The sequence below is a fragment of the Alosa pseudoharengus genome, unplaced genomic scaffold (assembly GCF_046254945.1).
Source record: "Alosa pseudoharengus isolate Yale_2024_CS ecotype anadromous, Long Island Sound unplaced genomic scaffold, YU_APseudo_1.1 YU_APseudo_1.1_scf_4, whole genome shotgun sequence".
NCBI lineage: Eukaryota > Metazoa > Chordata > Actinopteri > Clupeiformes > Clupeidae > Alosa > Alosa pseudoharengus.
The window spans coordinates 45,010,685-45,025,117 of NW_027468774.1; the positions used below are offsets into that span (position 1 = coordinate 45,010,685).

At 41.5% G+C, this 14,433-nt stretch overlaps 1 protein-coding gene across 1 annotated transcript in view; it reads left to right on the plus strand.

Annotated features, from left to right (window-relative positions):
• The window catches only part of rnf157 (ring finger protein 157), a 39,326-nt gene that overhangs the window by 14,681 nt on the left and 10,212 nt on the right, over positions 1–14,433 (plus strand). The window contains exons 9-13 of the mRNA XM_076264768.1: positions 8,813–8,884; positions 9,277–9,436; positions 11,548–11,660; positions 13,017–13,255; positions 13,422–13,527. Of these exons, the coding sequence (XP_076120883.1) occupies positions 8,813–8,884; positions 9,277–9,436; positions 11,548–11,660; positions 13,017–13,255; positions 13,422–13,527 (690 nt within the window). The remainder of the gene's footprint in view (positions 1–8,812; positions 8,885–9,276; positions 9,437–11,547; positions 11,661–13,016; positions 13,256–13,421; positions 13,528–14,433) is intronic.

The following is a 14,433-nucleotide window of genomic DNA, read 5'->3' on the forward strand; positions in this document are numbered from 1 at the left end:
TCTGGCATCTCAGACCCAGCTCCCTCCACACTCATGATAGGTTGTCTACCAACCAATACCGACACATTTTTTGGTAATTTGTCTTCTTTGCTGTGGCCGTTTATGATCCGATCAGCAACACAGCCAAGCAAACTGCAGTCCCTTGATGTGGGCACCCACAAATACCAACAAATTCTTCAGTTAATCATCTTTTTTGCTGTGGCCATTTATGATCCCATCAGCAACTATACAACAAACAAAACACCAACCCTTAATGAGGGCACCAAGAAGTACCACCAAAGTCTTTAGTCATTCCTCTTCTTTGCTCCCACAGTTTCTGATCCAATCAGCAACATAACCAGACCAACTGTAAGCCCTTGATGTGGGCACCCACAAATACCTACACATTCTTCAGTCAATCCTCTTCATTGCTTTGGTGGTTTATTATCTGATCATTAACATACCCAGTCAAACCGCAAGCCTTTGATGCAGACACCAACAAATACCAACAAATATTTAGATACCAACTACCAACCATTGTCACAAATTCTTCATCTTCAGTCATTCCTGTTTGTTGCTATGGCCATTTATGATCCGATCAGCAACATACCAACATACCAAGCAAAATCATAAATTCTCCAGTCATTCCTCTTCATTACTGTGGACACTTATGATCTGATCAACAACATACACAGCCGACATGCAAGCCCTTGATGTAGGCACCAACAACTACCACTCCAAAACACAGCAGCAGCGTCTCAGAGTCAATTCAGGTTACAACATGAGCCCAAATAGCATGTGAGTGCCATAGCCATTGGCTTGCCTTTTCAGCAGCCTCCAATATTTGTTACAGCTCCTTTCAGTGACCTTCCTCAAAAAAAGTCTAACAGAAGTTTTGTGGCTGATTATATTTGGGTGGTAAAAGGTGAATATTACTCTGACCTCACAAAAAAAACTATTTCACTATTCACTAAAAAATATTTTTACAACTTGAACATGATATCCTGGAAACACAGAGTATTGTTATTATTGTTATTATCACATGATAATAACATTGTTATTTTTCATGTGATAAATGGTTTTAACATTGGAAAATGATAATCTAGCTTGGCATTACTCAATTAGCACTGTCCCATTAGCCCAACACAGCAGACAGCGGTCATATGCAGGAATTAAAGTGGGAGGAACGCAGTTCCGCCACCTCGGATAATTTAATAATAAATATATTCTTTCATACCAACGATACAGCACGATTATATTGTTAAAATAATTGGGGAGTTAATTTTCATGTGTACAGAGGTGACCAAGAAGCTATCAATTCTTGTCCAAAAAGTATTGCTACACCACAATACTCAATATGTTGTCCAACAGTGAGTCATTCTTCCCCGTTGCACTGACACTGGATTTTAGGGTTCCCCCACCTGCCAAATCCCACTTTATCCACTGGTCATGTGGCATGCAATGGAAACAGATTCACAAGTAATGTACATTATCATTTTTTCAATGTTTCAGACAGATTTCCTTGTGGGACCCTAACATGAAGCTAGGTGGTTATACCATATCAGAGTCTCTGCTTTAAAACAACTTGTACTAATAAGCAGGGTCTACAGACATGTTTTTACGATGGATGGACATCGAGGTACAGTAGGCTACGAAACAAGTAAAGCCCACCCAATACCCAAAGTAACCATCATGTCCTTGTACACGGGGGCAGCCGTGGCCTACTGGTTAGTGCTTCGGCCTTGTAACCGAAGGGTTGCTGGTTCGAACCCCGACCAGTAGGAGCGGCCGAAGTGCCCTTGAGCAAGACACCTAACCCCTCACTGCTCCCCGAGCGCCGCTGTAGCAGGCAGCTCACTGCGTCGGGATTAGTGTGTGCTTCACCTCACTGTTATGTGTGTTCACTGTGTGCTGTGTGTGTGTTTCACTAATTCACGGATTGGGATAAATGCAGAGACCAAATTTCCCTCACGGGATCAAAAGAGTATATACAGTACGTATATACTTGTTCGTAAAAATCTCCATTTTGGATGTCCACAGATCCAAGTAAACCAGCATTCTCTTTAGAAGGTTTTAAAAAAATATCTGTGTGGGCTAAAACACTGTTTATGTGTGGATGAAAGACCCAAACATAAAATATCTGGTTATGTGTGTACAGGGCCTAAGTTGTGCTAAATTTGAAATAACTCCCTTAAGGTGTTTCCAGGATATTGTGTTCAAGGTGTAAAAATACAGTAGGCCCATGTTGTTTTTTTGAGAGGTCACAGTAACATTGACCACTCACATCTAATCAGTTCATCTTTGAGTGTAAGTGACTGTGTGTGCCGAATTTGCAAGAAAAAAAAAAACTTCCTATAGGCATTCCTCACAAGAATGTGAGGTCACAATGACCCTGACCTATGACCTTTGACCATCAAATTCAAATGAATTTGTTATCTGTGAGTGAAAGGCCCTTTCCGAAACTAGCTACACTCTCTCCCTAGCCACTTGCACTCCTAACCAAGTGTTAAAGGAACACGCCAACATTTTGGGAAATTATCTTATTGTCTCTGCCAGAGTTAGATAAGATAATACATACCCTTCTCATCTGTGTGTGTGCAGTACCTCAGTCTGAAGCACCCACTGTTAGCATAGCTTATCATAGTTCATTGAGGTGAGCAGTTCCAACTAGCCTATAGCACCCAAAAGTGATAAAAGAACTCCAACATTTTCCCATTTACATGGAGAAAACTCGATTTAGCTGTAAGGGTGATTCCCACCTGAGTGCACACCGTAACTTAGGGGAGAGGGTAGGGATTGGTTTCAGAAAGGGCCAGTGTGAATGTTTGTATCACATTTGCAATTATGTCAGGGATTTTTAGAGGTTTATTCACCACAATGGGATGTACATAAGGTCACAGTGACCTTGACCTTTGACCTTTGACTATCAAAATCTTACAAGTTATTATTTGAGTCCAAGTGACTGTTTCTAGCCCTGAGATATGTTGGAGATATCACATTTGCAAAAATTAGACCTACGGGTATACTGGTGTATGTCACCCGATGATGTCATTTTGAGCTACCTTAAGGAATATATTACACTCAGGACATTAAATGTAGCTTGGATTTGATCAGCAGACATGATTGATGATAATATATCTCCATTTGTCCACCATAAATGACCTAAGCATTATTTTCAACCAATCATTGAAGTAGATATGTATTTGAAATCACTGGCTGGATCACACTATTTAGGCGGTTGTCACGAAAAAAATAATAAAAAGGCCGAGCATTTTTCTTTTGATTTATGAAGTCCACAGATGGCCCTTTCATGTGCAGAAAGAATTTTGAAAAAAGGAGGTTGCTCATCGGAGATATTCAGGTCTGAATATTGCTATTTTTTGGGTATTCGCCAAAAAGCATGTGACATAGTGGACATGTGCAGTCCTGGACTGACACCCTTCACACCTTACGCCTTGTAACTCCAGTTTTAAACTAACCTTGGATGGACCTTTGATGGCATGGATTGTTACTTTGCTGTGTTTAAATCTGACAGCAGGAGGGATGTCAACATTTTATGCAATTTTGGGCCTTTTTTTGAGTTTTTTTGCCCTAAAACAAGGAGGCGGCCCTAACTCCCCCTGGGTTGTTTCAAATTTTGTACTATTTTGGCTTTTTGAGTTTTTAGGTGGACCCTTAAAACTGTCCAAGTTTCATCAAAATCGGTGACGTAGCATGTGCCACCCCCGCCTGGTCCTCTCATGGACACACTCTTAACACCTAATTGTAGATCCTATCCACCACAGAGTTTAGAATCCATGCTGGATCGACCCTCAGCCTCTCCCTCCCCTCCGAGCGAGAGAGAGGCACACACACTAGAGATGCGCTGATGGGCTATTATTTCAACCATAACTGCATAGCAAAACTTATCATCCATCAGCCGTCCATCAGCACCAAAGTTTGTTGACCAATTTTCAAAACGGCACCCGCCCACCATCCGTTGGTTGTTTTAATGTAGGCCTAGGCTATATGGGTGATGCAGCGCTGCTGACGTGAGGCTAGAAAGCCCTTGCCTGTTCTAGAAAGACTGACCTAATGCAGCAAATATATTAAAAGGCTGAAGTCGTACATTGGCTAGGCCTATCCCCAGAATATCAGCAGCAAACTCAGTCTCTGTCGCGCAAAACAGTCTCCAAATAAAACGCACATCGGCCTGTTGCCTATTCTGCCAGCTTGTGACAATATATCGTCCAAAATGCTTGATTGCATTGCATTCTCCACATTTTTAGCTACATTTCCATGTAGCCTACCACATCAGCATTTTTGTTCAGTGAATCTTTTGTAAATTGCTTTACAATTACCGTCGGGCCCTTGTCAGCAGACTTCGGCTTGCCTCTTGCCACTATTCACTGCTTGTCTTCCGATGTCATTTCTGAGTCATCTACAGATGTTTACACACATTCACCTCCCTAAATAGGCTAGAACCAACTTGACGTTGACCTGTGTTATATCCTAGATGAGACTGCCTGGGTTATTTTGTTTAGATATTATCCTATAAAACACATAATTGTAGCCTACCATTCAGGGAATAGGCATTTAAAAGAGAGACAGAGAGTGATATGACTCAGAAATGACATCGGGCGATGGCAGTGCGAGATGTTCAGAACGTAGGCTAAGAGCTAAAACTTCTACCAACTCAATAACATCCACAGCGGGAAAAGAAGGTAAGAAAAATAGTCGGAAAACTTAGATGTGTAAGGCAAGCAAGCAAGTTTGGCGGTTGTGACTAAAAATGTGAACATGCACGTTGCACTGTTGTGCGGTGGACTTTCAGAATGAATGGAGTCGGAGCTATAAAATGAATTGCGATGTCTGTCTGAAAAAGACGCGCTCGTGCAGTCAAAATGAATGGGAGTCTTCAGAACAGGCTTGTCAGTCAACCTGACATATGTGTAAAGTAGCCTATAATGTGAATGACTTGTTATTTTATCAAGGATTTCTTTCTTTTTGCAAAAAATAAAGTACAATAGGCATTAATTAGGCCAGGAGCATGCTGAAATTATGTGGCAAATTGCGTTTTTTATTACAATGATAAAATTGTAAAAGGACGTGACCGAAGCTGAGGCAAGCCAGGCAATAGGCATATAGGCCCGACGGTAATTGTAAAGCAATTTACAAAAGATTCACTGAACAAAAATGCTGATGTGGTACATGAAAATTTAGCTAAAAATGTGGAGAATGCAATGCAATCAAGCATTTTGGACGATATATTGTCACAAGCTGCATGGCAGAATAGGCAACAGGCCGATGTGCGTTTTATTTGGAGACTGTTTTGCGCGACAGACTGGGTTTGCTGCTGATATTCTGGGGATAGGCCTAGCCAATGTAGGCTACGACTTCAGCCTTTTAATATATTTGCTGCATTAGATCAGTCTTTCTAGAACAGGCAAGGGCTTTCTAGCCTCATGTCAGCAGCTGCATCACCCATATAGCCTACATTAAAACAACCAACGGATGGTGGGCGGGTGCCGTTTTGAAAATTGGTCAACTAACTTTGGTGCTGATGGATGGCTGATGGATGATAAGTTTTGCTATGCAGCTATGGTTGAAATAATAGCCCATCAGCGCATCTCTAGTGTGTGTGCCTCTCTCTCGCTCAGAGGGGAGGGAGAGGCTGAGGGTCGATCCAGCATGGATTCTAAACTCTGTGGTGGATAGGATCTACAATTAGGTGTTAATAATATTACCACCCTAGGTCGAAGTACTCCCAAGTGCTATTGCGCCACATATTGTAGTTCTCCTGTTTATTCGCTTGGAAAATCGCCACGTTTCATGTTGTGTGACGTACACATTTTTTATCAACTACTCGTGCAACTGTATTTAAGTAGGGAAAAAATGGAGGTGTTTGATTACTGCTATGTTCCTCTCTGTACGGCCACGGCAGAGCCCGCTAGCATAGCAACATGCTAACACATTCGCGCTGCGCGACAGAGCGTTTGAGTGCACCTACCGGCGCGGGAGAGGTATGACTCAACTCGTGAAAGTTAAGGTAAGAACATATATTACTACTGATTTTGGGTGGCGTGTTCCTTTAAACTACTGAACTTTTTACATTCAACTTTTAAACGGTCTACTTTTAAACTATCATTAAACTATCTATCTATTAAACTAGCTGTCTATCAACAACTTTTAAACTATCTACATTCAACTTTTAAACTTTTACACTATATACATTTACTAGCTGTCTATCAACAACTTTTAACTTGTCATCAACTATGTCAACACTTTTCATCAACTATGACTCCTACCCACTGTAGCTAGTTAGCATGGTTAACAAAGTTAGCATGTTAACACTGCTAACATTGTTAGCATTTTTAGCATAACTGCTAAAAATGATTAGCTAGGTTAGCTAAGTAACATGGTTAGCATAGTTAGCATGATAGCATGTTAACATGATAGTTAGCATAGTTAGCATAACTGTTAAAAATGATTAGCTAAGTTAGCTAAGTAACATGGTTAGCATAGTTAGCATGCTAGCATGTTAGTATGTTAATTAAATTTTTAGCAAAACTGCTAAAAATGATTAGCTAAGTTAGCTAAGTAACATGGTTAGCATAGTTAGCATGTTAGTTAATATTTTTAGCAAAACTGCTAAAAATGATTAGCTAGGTTAGCTAAGTAACATGGTTAGCATAGTTAGCATGCCACCATGTTAGCATGCTAGTTAACATAGTTAGCATAACTGCTAAAAATGATTAGCCAAGTTAGCTAAGTAACATGGTTAACATAGTTAGCATGCTACCATGTTAGCATACTAGTTAACATAGTTAGCATAACTACTAAAAATGATTAGCTAAGTTAGCTAAGTAACATGGTTAACATAGTTAGCATGCTAGTATTGTTAGCATGCTAATTAGCATAGTTAGCATAACTACTAAAATGATAAGCCTGGTTAGCTAAGTCACATGGTTAACATAGTTAGCATATTAGCATTGCTAGCATAGTTAGCATGTTTAGCAAAACTGTTAGAAAATGTTAGTTAAGTTAGCTAAGTAGCATGGTTACCATGTTAGCATTGCTAGCACTGCTATAAAACATTAGCTAAGTAGCATGGTTAGCAGAATTAAAAATCTTAGCATAACTGCTAGTAAACATTAGAGCCATTCCAACTTTCAGTTATTGTCAAATATCTACCTATACACAGCCATTAAACTATTTGAATATCAACATTCATTAAACTGCTAGAAAACGTTAGCTAAGTAACATGGTTAGCAGGTTAGCATTGCTAGCACTGCTATAAAACATTAGCTAAGTAGCATGGTTAGCATAGTTAAAAATCTTAGCATAACTGCTAGCAAACATTAGAGCCATTCCAACTTTCAGTTATCGTCAAATATCTACCTATACACAGCCATTAAACTATTTGAATATCAACATTCATTCAATTTCCAGTCTGTCAACAACTTTTAAACTATTTACCTTCAACTTTTAAACGGTCTACTTTTAAACTATCATTAAACTATCTATTAAACTAGCTGTCTATCAACAACTTTTAAACTATCTACTGTCTATCAACAACTTTTAAACTATCTACATTCAGCTTTTAAACAGTCTACTTTTAAACTATCAACTTTTATTAAGCTATGCAACCACCATGTCTATCCTAGCATCACCGTAGTAACCATCTCTGTATTATCTGTTTTAACTATACATGATATTTTACATCACAACTTTAGCATTTTCATGCACTGGTAATTCCTTGGAATTGCATTTCTAGTTATTATTATTTATTTTTTTAAATGTTCATATATTACTTTGATATTTACAACTCAGGTGAACCATTCTGGAACCTCATGGTTTGGTGACAAAGCTAACTAAAGCTAAAATCTATCCCTCTTTCCCCCAATAAGAATGTGACATTTGCACTGGCATCAGTAGCCTCTGTATATTAATGAAGGCACTGCCTGGTGCTATGTGTGCTCCTCATCATACAGAGAGATATTTATAAAAATGCACTGGAGGTGGCAGCCTCTGAATATTAATGTCAAAATGTTCTTGATTAAACGTCCAGAGGTAGAGCTTATTTTAGTTCACATCCTCTATCCTCTGAGCTCACCCTCCAAATGGATTCCTGTAGGAGCTCTGTTGCCCTAAAACTAGTAATAGAGTTCTATTTATTAATGCTGAGCGTTGTAGAATTATGTAAGCAGTTGGGTTGCTCTGTGCTAAGTGTTTGCTGAACTGAAAGTTGGCACTTTGCCTCTCAAGTTGTCAGAGTGTACCTAGACAAATCTGTGAGTGCATTTGAATTTGCTCTGTAAATCCATCTAGTCCCCCATATCTCTCCCATGCAAGCAGATATCTGTATCATCAAAGAAAATCCAGGAACCAATCCCATCCACTTATCTGGCATTGGGCAGGCCCTATATGATGACAGACAGGAGTATGGTTAAGAGTGCTGATGAATACTACCAATGGCTTTGTGGTACAGTGGGAGCTGGCTAGCTACAGTGCTACACTCTGGGGGCATGATGTTAAAGTTGCCCCCAGAGTGTAGCACTGTAGCTGCCTGGCTACTCTAGCTGTTGGCTGCAGCAACTCGAGCTAGGTAGCAGTACTCAGTGACCTTGACAAACAGAGATCTATGTGAGAAATCGCCGGAATTCTCCTTTAAGTAAAGGTGTAAGGTGTAAACCTTGAGATAGCGCTAAGCATGAACTATGTGTGTCCTTTAAGCTAAGCTGTAAGGTGTAAACCTTGAGATGACGCTTAACTGTAAGGTGTAAACCTTGAGATGACGCTACTGTAAGGTGTAAACCTTGAGATGTAAGCATGAACTATGTATGCTGGACAGGTGGATGGAGTCAGTTACCTCCTGCAGGAGATCTATGGCATAGAAAACAAATACAACAGCCAGGAGTCTAAGGTAACCCCCCCAGACTTGGCACACACAACACACACACACACACACACACACACACACACACATACACACACACAAAAGTACGCTCATACACACACACACACACACACACACACACACACACACACACACACACACACACACACACACACACACACACACACACACACACAAAAGTACACGGATATGCACACTTGGTAGATACTATGTCAAACTCACTGACCATGATGTTCATGTTCACAGAAGCATTGAGACCCCTTAGAGAAGCACATTTCTCTCCTGTGTGTGTGTGTGTGTGTGTGTTCTCATGTGTGTGTGTGTGTGTGTGTGTGTGTGTGTGTGTATGTGTGTTCTCACCTGTGTGTGTGTGTGTGTGTGTGTGTGTGTGTGTGCAGGTAGCAGATGACGAGATAAGTGACAACAGCGCGGAGTGTGTGGTGTGTCTGTCGGACGTGCGTGACACACTCATCCTGCCCTGCAGACACCTGTGCCTGTGTAACGCCTGTGCAGACACACTCCGCTACCAGGCCAACTGCTGCCCCATCTGCAGACTGCGTAAGGAGCACACACACTCTCTCTCTCTCTCTCCCTCTCCCTCTTTCTCTCTCTCTTTCTCTCTGTAAAGGTAACCAGCTGGCATGTAGCTGTGCATTATGTATGTTAGGTAAACCTCCCTCACAGTGGGAGCACCCTAGCACCCTAGGGTTTTAGCTTAATTGCTAGCACGCTCCACTCCCGATCTGAGGTGATGCATATTGTGGGTTCTAGTCTGTGGCTAGTGCAGGGCTAGTAAACTTATCCAACCACCTTGTATTCTACACTTTTTTCTCCTCCCTCTGTACTATCAGATCTGTACTATCGGAACTCCCCCTATTACCGTTGGTCCCGTATTTCTGCTGTCTTGCATGTATGTGTCACTAAATATCCATTTCTATACAAACCAAGACGGCGGACTCCTAAAGAAACGCAACCACCCACACCATAGGTGTATCTAAATTAGCTATGTACCAAAAATTACATTTTACCGTGACTCAAAGAGCTGTAAACAGTGTTGTAAGGCTGCGTACACAACCGCTTGGAGCTCCAGTGGAATTTTAATTTCATGACGAGAATTCTCGGTCTAACAGTTAATATGCCGTTGAAACGGCATAAATAGGCGACCCATCCGAGCGTGGTAAACAAAATCGCATATTTCAGGCAGTAAATAATAATAATAATAATAATAATAATAATAAGCTTTATTTGTATAGCACCTTTCATACACAGAATGCAGCTCAAAGTGCTTTACATTTGAAGCATGTAACAAAATAATAGTCAGTCAGTCATTATCAATCACATTTCTTCATTGCTGGGGCCGTTTATGATCCACTCAGCAACATATCAAAAATATAGAAAATGACATGTCATAAGACTGGCAGCCTTAACCCTCTTACCCCCCACAAGCACGCCATATGGCAACTGTGGCAAGGAAAAACTCCCATATTCCAGGAAGAAACCTTGAGCAGAACCTGACTTAATAGGGGGAGCCCATCTGCTTCTGGCTGGCTGCGCCCTCCAATAGCAGCAGATGTAGAATAATCTGAAAAAGTAGTCTACAGGATAAGACGAGTTAACTAAAAGCTTTCCTGTACAGGTATGTTTTCAGATCTTTTTTAAAAATATTTACTGAACTCGCCTGCTTGATGTACAGAGGCAGGGTGTTCCATAGTTTGGGGGCATAATGGATAAAAGCAGCTTCTCCACTTTGTTTGTGGAGCACTTTGGGTACGATTAAAAGATTAGAATTGGATGATCTAAGTTTCCTTTGTGGTTGATAAGATATTAAAAGCTCAGAGATATATGAAGGTGCTGTGCCATTCAGAGCTTTGTAAGTAATTAACATAACCTTAAAATCAATTCTATAGGAAATAGGGAGCCAGTGCAGTTCAGCCAACACAGGGGTGATGTGTTCTCTCTTCTTAGTCTTAGTTAAAAGTCTAGCCGCAGAGTTCTGTATGAGTGCCAATTTCTTTAGATGTTTTTTGGGAAGACCAGTGAAAAGTGCATTGCAGTAGTCTAACCTGCTAGTGATAAAGGCGTGAATTAGTTTTTCTGCATCTTGTTGAGTTAAAAAGGGCCGCACTTTGGCAATGTTTCTCAAGTGGAAATAGGCTGTTTGAGTAACTTTACTGATATGGGGCTTAAAACTTAACTCTGCATCTAAGATGACACCGAGGCTTGTTACTTTTGGTTTGACCTGGTGTGCCAAGTTCCCCAGATTACTAAGAACAATATCTCGCTTTAGTTTTGGTCCCACCAAAAGTACCTCTTAATGCTCCCGTTAAGAACCAAACCAGATTTTGTTCAAATCTACACACCTATAGCTACTGAAAAATGTAAGGTTAATTTAGGAAATGTTATTTTGAAGTAAAAAACATTGTTGTTTTAGAATTTTTGAACAAAAGTGGTGATAACTGGGGGTGTTACGATACATGAGTCAGAAAGGTCCTGGAGTGCTTTAGTATATGGTTAAGCTACATCAGCATATGTGTAATGGGTTGAGATCAATACACTCATGTGATTCATTGTGAGAGTGTTTAGTACAGGAACAGACCTGCATTGATGATGAGTGGTCTCTCCCCCCACCCCACCCCTCACCCTTTCCCTGTGGTCCGTCCCGTCCGCAGCGTTCCGAGCGCTGCTGCAGATCCGTGCCATGAGGAAGAAGCTGAGCCCGCTCTCTCCAGCCGGATACAACTCCGTCATCACCTCCCAGACATCCGACTCGGAGGAGCACTCTGTAAGCACACACACACACAAGCACACATGCGCACACGAACGCACACACGCACGCACACACAAACACACATGCGCACATGCACACACACACAAACGTGCACACATTGCACACACACACACACACATGCACACACACTCACACACATGCTGTATATAAACTCCCACTCCCACAGACACACACTCTCAATACACTCACACTTTCAGTAAACACACACGCTGATTTCAGACCTAGGTGTAAGTCTGCATGTTCTGCAGATGTCAAGCGGTATCTGAACAACATAACTGGACATTTGGAACTCCAAACTTAGCCGGCTGTTACACTACTCCCCTCCTAGTATTTCCGACGGACATTATGTAAATGAGCTCGTGTCTGAATGAAGCGAAGAACATGCAGAGATTCTGTTCATGTGCGTGTTCAACCACATTCAACCTGTTCAACCACATGGAGATTATGTTCATGTGCGTCGGTGTCGTTCACCCATATGACTGCAGCATGTCAGCATGTTAGCATCATATCTGAATCACTCAAAGGGTTGGACCTCCGTTTGACAAAGATATGCATGTACTGTGGAGGACGTGTCTGAAAGCAGCTACACTCTTTCTCTGTAAGATGACATTGTGTACTCTTATACTTTCAGTAAACACACACCCACACACACCCACACACTCTCTCTCTCTCTGTAAGATGACATTGTGTACTCTCACACTAAGTAGATTGGCTCTCTGTCCAGACAGCAGCAGACGCCAGGTGACAGAGCTGGTAGAGCAGCCAAATAGAACTCTCAGAGGACTAGATACTAAACAAACAAACAACAAGCGATTAAGATGTGATTATGATAGCTCTCTTCATTACTATGCTAAAGTGGTATCCAGAAAAGCCATTAAGATGTGATTATGATAGCTCTCTTCATTACTATGCTAAAGTGGTATCCAGAAAAGCCATTAAGATGTGATTATGATAGCTCTCTTCATTACTATGCTAAAGTGGTATCCAGAAGAGCAATTAAGATGTGATTATGATAGCTCATTTCATTACTATGCTAAAGTGATCATGGTATCCAGAAGAGCGATTAAGATGTGATGATGATGTCTCTTTTATCCTCTGTTCCGTTTTCCTCTTCCTTCCCCTGTCTCTTAGGCCAAGTATAGCTTTTGTTTGCAATGTGAAAAAGAGAGTTGTCTTGGGTTGTATTCTGATGCATTATAGGCAATAATGTTAAATGTAACAAATTTGAAAACTGGGTCAGTAAAACCTCTCTCCTTCCTCCCACCCCCTTTCATCCATTCTTCCATCTTCTCTTCCGTCTTTATCTCTCTGTGTATTTCTCCTTCTCTCTTTCCCCCCTCCCTGAGCCAGACGTCGGAGCACATCCCGCCCGGCTATGAGACGGTGTCTCTGCTGGAGGCCCTGAACGGGCCGCTGAACCCCGGGCGCTCCACGGCGCCCCAGCAGGGCATGACCGACGGCCACGTCTCGGGGTCGCTGCCCTCTGTGGGCAGCGAGAGCCGCCAGTCCCTGCCCGCTCACGCCTGCCCCCCGCAGGAGCACTGCAGTAACGCAGGCCAGGTCCTCAAGCTGAAGAAGAGCAGCTCAAAGTGAGACTTGTACACACACTGATACACACATGCGCACACACACACACACACACACACTCCCATACACACAATAGACAAACAAACACACACACACACACACACATTCACAACGTAATATTTGGCATTTTCATATTTTTCACTTTCAGCCATTTTGTGTCCACTGCAGGTCCTTATCCCAGAATTCCTCAGTGCTTCCTGAAGAGGATGAGAAGTCCTGCAGTGAATCGGATGTGCAGGGCGGTCAGCGCAAAGTGCCTGCAGACCAGCAGGAGGTACACACACATGCATACTCACACACACATGAAAACATCATCCAACACACAAATACGGTAAAAACTTGATTAATAGCCCAGGCTTTTGCATCGGCAAACTCAATCTGCTTATATGTGGGACAGGCGTCTGGGCTAGGCCTTTGCATCATTGCTCAGCAAAGATGGGAAATACTATCAAATTGATTATGGTATAAATAATCGAGGAATGGACACAGACGTAATGGGCACTAAAGGTAGTCAACACTTTCTTTTGCCTCTCTTTACCATGCTGGTAAATCTGAATGAAATTTGACTGTAGTCTATTTTGGTGCTCAAGGTTTCTGTAAAATGAACTAAACAATTGAACTGTGAGAATCTAACTATGTATATAGCATGTCTATATTCACAAAAGCAGCAAAGGAAAAACTAAAATCTAAGCAGCATAGGACTAGCTCAAGTGGGCAATCTGGTTTTATACAACCAAAAAAACATCCTTAAAAAACAATCGAGGCTTCTAATTGAGGCCTCCCTTTATTTGTCTAAACCTGTTGCCACACCAGGCCAATAAAAAGTGCATGTGATTGGGACTAGGCTTTCAAAACAATTTTAACGGTGTGACATCTGATACTGGTAATACTGAATACTTATTATGTCTGCACTCCTATCCTCTAGTACTAGTATTGACAGATGCAATGGTAATTCCTAGCTATAGTCTCCTCTGCACTGTACCTTAAATGTTATTCTATTGCTGCAGCTGTAGTTCTGTAGCTTAACCCTTAGAACCCGATTGACGCAAAGTGCGTCAAAAAACACACCCTTTCTTCTCTGTTACATTGCTCCGGAACTGTTCATCGCAGCGAGATGAAACCTTTATTGCATGACAGAGCAGAATTGGGGCTTTCCAACGAGACTACACACTTGTCTGTA